This window comes from Aquarana catesbeiana, linkage group LG01, assembly GCF_042186555.1.
Source record: "Aquarana catesbeiana isolate 2022-GZ linkage group LG01, ASM4218655v1, whole genome shotgun sequence".
NCBI classification, from domain to species: domain Eukaryota; kingdom Metazoa; phylum Chordata; class Amphibia; order Anura; family Ranidae; genus Aquarana; species Aquarana catesbeiana.
This window is the reverse complement of record NC_133324.1, coordinates 241,231,422-241,243,770: the sequence shown is the minus strand read 5'-3', so window position 1 is coordinate 241,243,770 and position 12,349 is coordinate 241,231,422. Positions and strand designations below refer to the sequence as shown.

The following is a 12,349-nucleotide window of genomic DNA, read 5'->3' as shown; positions in this document are numbered from 1 at the left end:
CTAGTTCAGTGCCTATGTTTAACACAAGAAATTCAGCATCATTATACACAGACCCACACCACAACTCTAGGATTGCTGGGGTGTCTGCAAGGCTTCGTGTTCAGTTTTTTTCTAAATAGAGCATAATTGCAAAATTACCATGTAGTTCCCTATTTAGACCTTTATGAGAAAAAGCACTAATAAGCCAAAATAGATGCTTTTAGTAGCTCTCTGCGTGTTGCACATGGGGGATTTTATCTTCAGTGTATTTGCATAAACATGCATATCAACGGAAGAGAGTTAAGTGCATAAGGGTGTTAGTGCCAATTAGTTTTGGACACAAGGCTGCTCTTATACACGCATGAAGATTCTTTGCAGCTTTTTAGTTCCACATGGATTTTCCAATACATTAGTAAATGTGTGTGATGATATGTTCTTATGGCCTTAACAGTGCTTAAAGTGTTTGTTAACCTAAAAAAAAAATATATATATAGTTCCCGTTCCTTTAAAGCATGTTAATACAGCACAGTGCTTGTGCCAGTTTCTGCTCTCCCCCCTGTAAACTGACCACGGTATACCATGGCTGCTGAGCCCTGACACCATGATCTGTTTATGTGCCTCTGTCAGCCGCCGCTATCTGCATCTGTCCTGTATCTCCCTCTGTCCTCCTCCCCTCCCTGCCTGTCTGCTACTGTGTCAGTGCCCGCCCCCTCCTCTCCTGCTGCAAAAGTTACTTTAAATGTTTTATACCATTCTCTCTGTTTAACCACTTCAATACAGGGCACTTATACACCTTCCTGCCCAGACTAATTTTCAGCTTTCAGTGCTGTCGCACTTTGAATGACAATTGCGCAGTCATACAACACTGTACCCAAACTACATTTTTATGATTTTGTTCCCACAAATATAGCTTTCTTTTGGTGGTATTTGATCACCTCTGGGACTTTTTTTTTCTGCTGAACAAATAAAAAAAAAGACAGAAAATTTGGAAAAAAAATGTTTTTTTTTTGTTTCTGTTACAAAACTTTTCTCCTTCACTGATGGGGCTGCACTGACGGGCACTGATAAAGTGGCACTGATGGGCACCGATGAGGTGGCACTGATGATGGGCACTGATAGGCGGCACTGATGGGTACTGATGGTGGCACTGATATGCAGCACTGAAGGGTAGACATAGGTGGCACTGATAGGCGGCACTGATAGGTGGCACGGATGGGCACTTATATGTGGCACTGATGTACACTAATTGATGGTACAGATGGATGCCAATCAGTGCCAAACAACAATGCCTGCCAATCAGTGATGCCCATTGTGGGCACTGATTGGCATCCATTGTGGGCACTGATTGGCATCCCTGGTGGTCTAGGGTGGCATACCTGGTGGTGACATCCCTGGTGGTCCTAGTGGCGTCCCTGGTGGTCCAGTGTGGGCATCCTCAGGGGGGCTGTGCTGATAATCAATAAGCACAGACCCCCCTGTCAGAGGAGCAGCCGATCGGCTCTCCTCTACTCACGTCTGACAGATGCGAGTGAGGAAAAGCCGATCAGCGGCTCTTCCTGTTTACATCGTAATCAGCCGTGATTGGACACGGCTGATCACATGGTAAAGAGTCTCCGTCAGGAACTCTTTACCTAGATCGATGTTACGGTGTGTCAGACTGACACACCGCAACAATGATCACCGCAATGCGCGTCCCCGGGGGCGCGCAGCGGTTTGATATCCTGACGACGGCATATGACGTCCAGTCAGCATATTGAAACCACTTTGCCGCCGTCATTTTGGTATATGGCTGGGCCCCCATTCTCTCCCCTTACTTCCGGGTCTCACTGGCTTTGCTGGGGCACCGGGAGCCATTGACTCCCAGTGCTGTCAATTAAAGCCGTTAGGGGGGGCGGGGCCAAGTCTTGCTGTCTGTGTCCATACATGCAGCAGCGGGGCTCAGGAGCGAGCATGCACGAGTGCCCCAATGGGGAGCGGCTTCCCATGGGGCCACTGGACAGAGAGGAGGACCCAGTAGCACTAATGGGGGACTTGAGAAGAGGAGGTTCAGGGCTTTTCAGGTAAGTATAGACATGTTTGTAATTTTTTTTTTCTTTCTTTACCTTTACAATTGCTTTAAAAAAGCAGCTCAAGGCGGTAATTGAAGCCAAGCAGTGAACTGCTACTACAATCCAAGAAACTGTGCTAAAGTCAGACATTTCACAACATTTATCTTGGTAAGATCCAGTACAGCCAGAATTTACACAGCTCCTCTTATGGGAGATGGGTGTGTTTACTGAAGCCTGTGCAGTGCAGCTTCCTCTCTAACTGCTTGCTGTATCACCAGCTACATTCACACTTCCAAGGCAGGTTGGACTTTGAGTGGTGGTTGTGAGACTCATTAATATATGAAGCTTTCTGTATGTGAGAGACAAAAAGAGCCTGCAGCATAAGGGTTTGAGGATATTTCTTCTGGATTACAAACAGGTAAGTGAAGGGGATTCTCAGATCACCAGATTACTGATAACTGAGTAGGGTGGGCTTGCACACTTTACTATGCATGGAAAAAACTAAAATCCCTGTATGCATATCTGGACTTCATTTTTGACTGGAGTGTATCTATAAGACAGGCGATGCATTTTTCATCTTTCTGTTCCTTTTACAGGTCGCCCACCTCCCCGAGGAGCAAAAACAGCCAACGATGGCTCTCAGATCAAAGGTCCCATCGAGAGAGTTTACCAGGAAATAGCTATTCTGAAAAAGCTGGACCATCCAAATGTTGTCAAGTTGGTTGAGGTAATTCTGTGCACAGTGTTTAATGTCCTGTTTGATTTGTCATAAGCAGACAATATTATCTGTTATTGTTAAAGTAAATACCTGGACTTAATAAAAACAAATACGCTCCACAGTTCTGCAATACATGCACATTTCCTCAATTTTCTCCCTTCAAAATATTGCAGTTGCAGAAAAAGAGAACGAAAACTGCCACTGCTGCATTGAAATTCCAAGCAGTGTCGTCAGCCTTCCTGCTACTCCTTCAGGAGTTTTTCCTGCTGAACTTCCATATTCCACCTATCCCTGCCCTTCTTTGTCCTTCTCCACAAGAATTCATTTCTTTCCCAGGAAAACTATTCTTCTATTCCTTGACTCCCAGGAGCTTGTGTGTGTAAAGAAGGAGCTCTTGGGAGATGTAATTCAGGGGGGCTTGCCTTACTCAAAAGGAAGTGAGCTAGGGCACTGTGCTGATCCCTTTTTCTAGCAGCTGCCTCTACAAAAATTTGACAAGAGTGGCTCTGCCTGCACAGCTACGGCCTTTCACAGGATTCTGTGAATGAAAGAAACTGGCAGTCCCATCTGCCACAACGGCAGAGGAACTTGTAGCTCTGAATAGAGCACAAGTGCAGTGGCATCACCGCACTTGTAGTCCATTGATACTTCCTTTAGCCCTTTAACTGAAGGGTATGTACCTTGAGTATGACTGCAATGCCGTGCAGGCTCAAATGCAAATAACTAATGAATGCACATTTTTATTAATCATTATGGGTACTTTTTTTTTTTTTTTTTTTTTTTTACAAACGTTGGAGTTAGCCTTTGATTATCTATCTGCAGTGACCTCCAGGCAAATAAAATCCAAAGTAAAAAAATTGTATATGCAAACCATGAAACATTTAAATCTGTTTTACCTGTCAAAGGATTTGTATTTCTCCTAATTCAAACACTATTGGACTTGTCAGGTGATACCATTTTAAATATTTCATTTTTTGCAACTGCTTAACCACCTCAATACAGGGCACTTAAACCCCCTTCCTGCCCAGACCAATTTTCAGCTTTCGGTGCTCTCACACTTTGAATGACAGTTACTCAGTCATGCAACACTGTACCCAAATGAAATTTGTGTCCTTTTTTTCACACAAATAGAGCTTTCTTTTGGTGGTATTTAATCACTAATGGGTTTTTTATATTTTGTGCTATAAATAAAAAAAGACCGTAAATTTTGTGAAAAATTGCCTTTTTCTTTGTTTTTGTCATAAAATTTAGCAAATTAGTAATTTTTCTTCATAAATTTTGGCCAAAATTTATACTGCTATATATCTTTGGTAAAAATAACCCAAATTAGTGTATATTATTTGGTCTTTGTGAAAGTTATAGAGTCTACAAACTATGGTGCCAATCACTGAAAATTGAAAACATCAGGCCTTCAGTACATCAGGTGAATCTCATTTCTTGAGGTACTAACAAGTCAGAAAAGTACAAATACCCCCCAAATGACCCCTTTTTAGAAAGTAGACATTCCAAGGTATTAAGTAAGTAGCATGGTGAGTTTTTTTTATGTTGTCATTTTTTCCCACAATTCTTTGCAAAAGGAAGATTTTTTTTTTTTAATTGTCATATTAACTGGTTATATCTGGCCACATACAAAGGCCCAACATTGAAGTAGCACCATCAGGCGATCTACGAGCATAAATTGCACATCTCATTTCTCAACCACCTATTACACTTTTGAAGGCCCTTGAGCACCAGGACAATGGAATTGCCCACAAAATGACCCCATTTTGGAAAGCAAACACCCCAACGTATAATCTATGAGGCATAATGAGTCTTTTGAACGGTTATTTTTTTTCCAGAAGTTTTTGGAAAATGTGGAAAAAAAATAAAAACGCGTTTTTTTTTACACAAAGTTGTCCATTTATAAGATATTTCCAACACATAGCAAAAATGACACCCCAAAATACATTCTGCTACTCCTCCTGAGTATGGGGATACCACATGTGAGACTTTTACACAGCTTGGCCACATACAGAGGCCCAACATCCAAGTAGCATCATCAGGCGTTCTAGGAGCATACACTACATAGATAATTTCCTGGCAACATATCTTTTTCGAAGGCCCTTCATATTTTTAACACATAGCATGTACAATCCAAAATAAATTCTATTGCGGAAAGGGTAAAAAAAAAAAAAGTATTACCTGTGCTTTTAGTAGTGTCCCCAGAAGAGAGCACTGGTCCAGGCAGCAGTCAGGGATGTGCTTAGTGACAGCAATAGTAATTATCCAGGCAGCAGGCAGGAATATTGTCTATAGTCAGCACAAGGATATTGTCAGCACAGCCAAAGCATTTGTCCATAGAAATTGTCCAGGCAGAGACAGCCAGCACAGCCTTAATATTGGTCCTGGTACACTGTTACCTGCAGACACTCATTATTGTACCGCTCTCCAGCCCTTCATAAACATACTGCCTCTTGCTACAGCTAATTATTTGCATAGTCCAGGTAGCAGGCAGAGGTGTGCTCTGTTCATGCGGCAGGCAAAGGCATGATGGCAGTAAGTCAGCAGCAGGCAGAGGGCCGCAATCGGTTAAGACCTGTGCACAGGGGTAGAGGCTTCAACCCACTCAAATCTCTATGAAGCCTCCGGACTCCAAACCCTAGTCCAGAAATTACAAAACCCGGAGAAAACAAAAAAAAATGTTTTCTCCATCCGGAAAAACTATTCTGGAGCCCCTCACATATGTGAGACCCCTGTGTACTATAGTAGCAGGGCAACAGATCAGTCCAAGCGGTAGGCAAAAGCATAGTCCATAAAACAAGCCAGGATCAGTTCACATGCAAGCAGTCCAAACGGTGGACAGAGGCATAGTCAAAACAGGCCAGGGTCAGTTCATGTGGAAGCAGTCCAAACGGTAGGCAGAGGCATAGTCAAAAAGCAGGCCAGGGTCAGTTCACGTGGAAGGCAGTGGCTTGGTTATTTGGGGAAGCATGGAAAATGATCAGCGAAAATGGGGAAAATATGGGCTAATAATTTAGGGATGTATGATACAGTTCGAAGTATTCACCAATGCAAAGGCCAGGTTGGGAGGGACACTGGGGACATTGGAAGCTGGTATCTTTTCGAAAACCTCTTCTGCTGCACACGCGACATCTTTTTTGCCGTCTTCAGCCTGCTTTCGATGGTGGAATGTTGTACGGGAAGTAGCGTTCATAAAGTCGGTTAACAACATCAGAGCGAAGGTCTTCTGGGGGGGGGTCATTATTGATAGTGGAGGGACGTGACTACTACTTCTATGAATTTTAGGAAGGGGGCGGGGCTTTCTGTGGATTTTGTGTAGACTATGTAGGAATTGTAAACGGCCAAATGGATTAGATAAATTGCTACCTTCTTGTACCAGAATCGGGACCTCCTTATTGACAAATAGGGCTGAATCATTTAGTCATTGAAATCTCCCCCCCCCCCATGTAGAGATTATAGTCTTGGACACATGTCGGTTTTTCAATGGGACCTCGTCTTCGCTGAACTACAACTGTAGAGTCATCGTGAATGGTGGACATCATGTGCACGTTCCTGTTATCCTTCCACCTCAAGGCCAGCACTTTATTGCATCTCAGTGTTGCTCTTTCTCCCCTTTGCAGCTTTTTGTTCACTATGGATTGTGGGAAGCCCTTCCTATTTTTTCTTGAGGTTCCGCAGGCCAGGGTTTTTTCGATGTATAGGTGTCTGAAAAGGGGCAGGCTGGTATAAAAGTTGTCCAGGTATATATGATATCCTTTTTTCAGAAGTGGGTAAGCCAGGTCCCATACGATTTTTCCAGTTGTGCCCATGTAGGCCGGGCACTCAGGGGGCTGGAGCTGGGAATCTCTTCCTTCGTATATGCGGAACGCATACAGATATCCCGTGGCTCTCTCACAGAGCTTGTAAAATTTTACTCCGTATTTGGCCTTTTTGCTAGGAATATATTGTTTTATTCCTAGCCGGCCTGAAAATGGTACCAGGGACTCATCCACACATATATGCTTCTCGGGGACATAGAGTTCTGCAAATTGTTGGGAAAATAAATTTATCAGTGGGCGAATCTTGTATATCTTATCGGAATTTGGATGATTGCGGGGAGGGCACTGGGTGTTGTCGTTAAAATGAAAGAATCTCATAATCCTCTCATATCGGGACCTGGGCATTGTGGCAGAATAAATGGGCATATGGTGGATGGGGTTGGTGGACCAATAGGTATGTCCTTCATTTTTTTTTGTAAGCCCCATGTTTAGGGTGAGGCCCAAAAACAATTTGAACTCCTCCAAATTCAAATCTCTCCACTCAAACGGACAGGCATAAGATGACTGGGGGTTGCTGGCAATATACTGCTGGGCATACGAATTTGTCTGGTCCACAATGAATTGCAGCAAAGTGTCGGGCAAAAACAGGTGGAAACAATTGATCTCTGTGAAATTTTGGGTGTTGGCCTGCACACCTGGCTGTGCTGTGAAAGGGGGAATAATTGGTGATCCCGAGTTGGAAGGCAGCCATGTTGGGTTGGCAAGACCATCTGGCATGTATGTAGCGGCCCTGGCTCTTGGGGGACGTGACACTCCAGTAGTTGGGGGAGTTGAATTTCCTGTGCTGGTACTCAGGTGTGATGTGGCAGCACTGGTACTGGGCCTAGGCATTTGTGCGCGGGGCCTGTCGCTGGCGGCAGCACTGGTACTGGGCCTTTGTTCCTGGGGCCTATTGCTGGCAGCAGCACTGGTACTGGGCCTTTGTTCCTGGGGCCTATTTCTGGCGGCAACGCTGGTACTGGGCCTGGGAATATAATCCTGGTTGCTGACGGCTTCCTGGTTTCCAGAGTGTCGTGCCCTTTTAGGAGGGACCCATTCTTTATCCGAATCATTACTACTCTCGATCGGTTCAAATGCCGAATTTGATTCGGAATCAGAATTGGAATCTGATGAGAACTCCCCGGTGCTCTCATCAGTCATGGAGAGGATCTGGAACGCCTCGTCACTAGTTTATACTCTTTTGTACATGGCTGTGTGGCAGGTAGCTGTGCGACGGGTGACAGATGGGTGGCAGGTGACGGTCACTGGTGGGCTGTGCGATGGGTGGCAGGTGACGTTCACTGAGAGGTAATGATGGTGTGATGGGCGATGATCACTGATGGGTGACAGGCAATGGTCACTGATGGGTGACAGGCCACGGACGGTGACGGGTAATGGTCACAGATGGTTGACAGGCGACAGTCACTGATGGGTGACAGGTGCACCGCTGATGGTCACTGATGGGTGACGGGTGACAGGGCACAGTCACTGATGGGTGACGGGTGACAGGGCACAGTCACTGATGGGTGACGGGTGACGGCACGGTCACTGATGGGTGACAGGTGATGGTCACTGATGGGTGACAAGCCACGGACGGTGACAGGTGATGGTCACAGATGGTTGACAGGCGACGGTCACTGATGGGTGATGGGTGACAGGCCACGGTCACTGATGGGTGATGGGTGCACCGCTGATGGTCACTGATGGGTGACAGGGCGCGGTCACTGATGGGTGATGGGTGACAGGGCACGGTCACTGGTGAGTGACGGGTGACAGGGCATGGTCACTGATGGGTGACGGTTGCACCGCTGATGGTCACTGATGGCAGTCTCTTATGTGACAGGTGCACTTTTATGGGGTGACAGATGACAAATGGGGGGGCGATGGGACAGGTGTGGTGTTGGTGCAGACACTACTAAACATAGATCTGTAACTCACTGCTCCTGGCTCTTCTCTCCTCACACTGGAAACGGTGTGTGAGGAGAGAAGAGCTAGTAACAGCTAGTGACAGCTCTTTGTTTACATTTAGTGATCAGCTGTGAATGGATCACAGCCGATCACGTGGTACACAGCCCTGGCCAATGTTTCCGGGAACACGCCACCACCGACGTGCACGCGCAGCGCGCTCACGATACTCGCGAATGCGCCGTGCAATGCGGGGAGTTACCATTCGTGATCGGCCGTGATTTCATCGCGGCCGATCACGTGGTAAACAGCCATGCCCAGTGGCTGTTCACCCCTGTCGGGGACGAGCGGTGTCTCGGTGACACACCGCTACCGACAGTACAGGGCTGCGCGCACACGATCGCGCGCATGCCCTGTTTAAACGGGCTCACATCATATGACGTCTGCCCAGAACAAGAGGCTTACCGCCCCGCTGTCATATGACGGTGGGCGGTAGGCTAGTGGTTAAACCACCTTCCTGCTTACTGGACATTAAAGTGGTTGTAAACCTCAGACATGAAGTATGAACTAAGCATATCCCTCTATAGTGTGTACTTGTCTCAATTAAGAGCACATGTCATTTCTGTCTGCTGCTTCGTTTCTCTGCTATCGGAATAAATCACTTGTGAAAAGTTTTCCTGACACAAAGAGAAAAATGGTGAGGGGAGGGATCTCCAGCTGATTGACTGCCTCAGCTATGTTGCTGTGTGAAGGGGGTGTGTCCCTTCCCTCCAATCAGCTCTCAGAGCTCTCCTCACTGAGCTGTGCAGTGTAGATGCAGCTCTCTGTCCCCTTTTTCCTGACATCTCAGACAAGCTCTATAAATTCTGGTCTTTGAACAGAGGTAGAGAAGACTGAAAATAGACAGGTACAACTTATGTAGGATGATTTGTTTCATCTATGTGTATCACCTGAGTCCATCCACTTAACTGGGTATATGTAAAGGTTTACAACCACTTTAAATCTGCATCATTATGCTGCAGATTCATTATAAATTAGGCAGGTCACACAGGAAGTTCAAATCCTAATAAAATATCGGTGTCACTGAATTGACTTTACAGCATGACAGGTAGGCGAATTACAAGGATTACAAAAAACAAACTCACAATACCTTTGGCAGGTAAGGCAATTACCATTGTATGTATTTCAACTTTGTATTTAGCTGGAGTTCAGATATAGCATATTTAGTTTAATTGATAGCCTAGCTAATCCTTGTGTAATTTACGACTGATTGCTGTGGAATTTGATATAGAGAACTGTAAAGCAGCTACTTGTCCTTTTATATGTTGATTTTTAATAGATTTGCTAATTATGTAGTTATATTTTGGTTTATAAATAGGCACTATAGGACAGGAATTTTGCCTAGAATTTATAATCACTACTTGGAGCTGTAGCTACTTTAATTAAAAGCCATACCTTGTTGCTGCTGCAGCATTGGAGGCTTTTGGGGTTAATTATGAATGCTTTGCTGCAGGCATGACCCGAGAAAACCATATAATTTAAATTTGAACCACCAGCTGAGAGAGTCCGCAAGTAAGGAAGGTAGTGTTCTGGGGTTGGAGCCCTGTTAAATATTGTAAATTATGGATGTGCTGGGGAGGAACAGAAGTATTTGCGCATTGATGGTGCAGGTCCCTTAGGAACCTTATCTTTTTTTTAACCTAGAAATAAGAAAAGATAATAAACTATAGCAACAATTGGCAAATTGGCAATTATGTTTTAGTTTTTTTTTGGACGGCCTAAACTGAAAGGAGAATCCTTGTAGATATATCTTATCAATAGCGTGACTAAGAGATGTAGGGACACCATATGTAATTCAGATCAGAAATCTTCTGAAGGTTGGAACTCTGCTTGTGTTAATATTTGGTGCAACATAATGTACAATGGTAATGATGACAATACAACTGTAACAGAATGTCAGATTTAAAGAATTTTGGTGTGCTTACATTCCTGTTGCCCATCTTTCTATGAATGGGGTCTGTAGTGCAGACATTGCGCCTGCAGTGCTGCATGACTTTTGGGGTTAATTATGAATGCTTTTGAGATTACTACCGCAGATTCTGCACTGGTTCCCTTGGAAACATGCAAACTGGATGAGCTCTATGCAAAGTCTGAATAAGTGAAGCCTGATTATCTTGGTTTGAAAAGAGAGATGTGTATTCCCTAGTGCCCATGAACATTATGAATTATACTATGGCCATAAAATACTCCTCCTCACTTAGTTCTTCCTACAGGCACAAGTGATGTGTTTATTTTAACTTTTTCATTATCATTGTGACCTGTCAGAAATTACAGAGCAATAATGAACAGAATGTGCAGGCAGCATGTTTTGTAATGTTTGTTATTAGCACAGACCAATGTTCTCACATAGTTAATATACAGTATATATATATATATATACTGTAAGTATTATCTTAAAAACAGTATGGCCTTGCAAAAACATGTGTGATCACAGTTCTTAAGCCTCATGCACACTGGATGTTTTTGGACGTTTTTACAGCTGCTGTTTTTGGCTTCAGACGTTTTTTTCTATAGTCAATAAACTCTCCAGCATGTTATCCTATGTGTCCATGCACACATAGGATGTTTTCAACTGTTTTTGGCTGGGGCGTTTTTAGGCTGTAAAAAAACCCAAAACTAGTGGGTTCTGAGGGAATTTTTTCAGCTGTAAAACCGCTCTAACGTCAAAAAACGCAGCTCACCAGTGTCTTTTCAACGTTTTTATCCCCATTGAAAAAAAAAAGCTAATGCTATAAAACACTGGAAAATGCTAAAAACCACTATTGCAAAAACGCACTGCAAAGCTACTGGCGTTTTTATAATGTTATTATAACGTCCAGTCTGCATGAGGCCTTAGCGTTTGTGCTAATGCAACAGATGTATGTTATCTTATCTCACATGCTAAACTGGAAGTAAGCTAGTAAAGCTGGCCATAAATTTATCTTTTTTTTTTAATCTGCCAGCTAGCTGATCAAGAAAAAAGAACAGATTCCCATATCCACACAAGCGAGGTGAATAAAGGAATCTTCCCCACTGCGCTATTGTATTCTGACAGCGGTACCGCCTCCGCTATCAGAATACACTGATCAGTGCTGTAGTCGATTAACTAAATGCGCTGATCGATTTTCCAACATTCCCATTCAAGAGAAGCCGATCATTAGATCGACTTTTCTTCAGCGGGCTTGGCCATAGATGAAGCGAAATTTGGCCAGTTCTTTCTGAACCAGATGATTTTGCGATCCATCTATGGCCAGCATAATCGTACTTACCAGTTCGTTGCTGTCGTCGTTCTTGCATTTTCACTGGCCTATAATTAAAGCTGGAACCCTCTTCTGTTTACAAATACTGTTCACCAGTGATTTTCTGTAATTGGTACTCTCCTACTTCCCTTAGGCCTAGGATCCCCGCTAGCTTACTCTCTATCTGTTGCTGGCTTCTAAAAGACTGGTAAAAATGGTATGATCCATATCAGTTGGTTAAATTCCAACTGTTATTCCTCTGTAGGGCATTAGAAGATGGTTGGTGGCTGTGGGCAACCTTTCATATTTGGCTTTGCTAGCTGCGTTTTTACCTAATATCAAAATAATGTTGTGTAGCCTGGTTATGGATGCGACTTGAGTTGCACAGAATCACATGACATGGAAATCACATTGTTTTCAATGGTGCCTGTTCACATCAATGCAGAGCAGCACAATTTTGAAAAAGGGTCCTATGTTCTTTTGGTGCAATTCCAGTACGATTCTGTCCCCATAGAATATGCAAACCACATCCAAGTAACATCACATAATCGCCCTGAAAGTCAGATCAAAATCTGATAGCAGCAGTGTGAACCTAGCCTAAACAAAAATAACAACCACTCCAAT

General features: G+C 44.0%; 1 protein-coding gene across 8 annotated transcripts in view; it reads left to right on the top strand.

The window, feature by feature from the left end:
• CAMKK2 (calcium/calmodulin dependent protein kinase kinase 2) overlaps positions 1-12,349 on the top strand; it is a 215,025-nt gene that overhangs the window by 102,965 nt on the left and 99,711 nt on the right. For all 8 annotated transcript variants that reach the window (XM_073626573.1, XM_073626555.1, XM_073626539.1 and 5 more), the window contains exon 6: positions 2,624-2,754. In XM_073626573.1, coding sequence (XP_073482674.1) covers positions 2,624-2,754 — 131 coding nt within the window. The remainder of the gene's footprint in view (positions 1-2,623; positions 2,755-12,349) is intronic.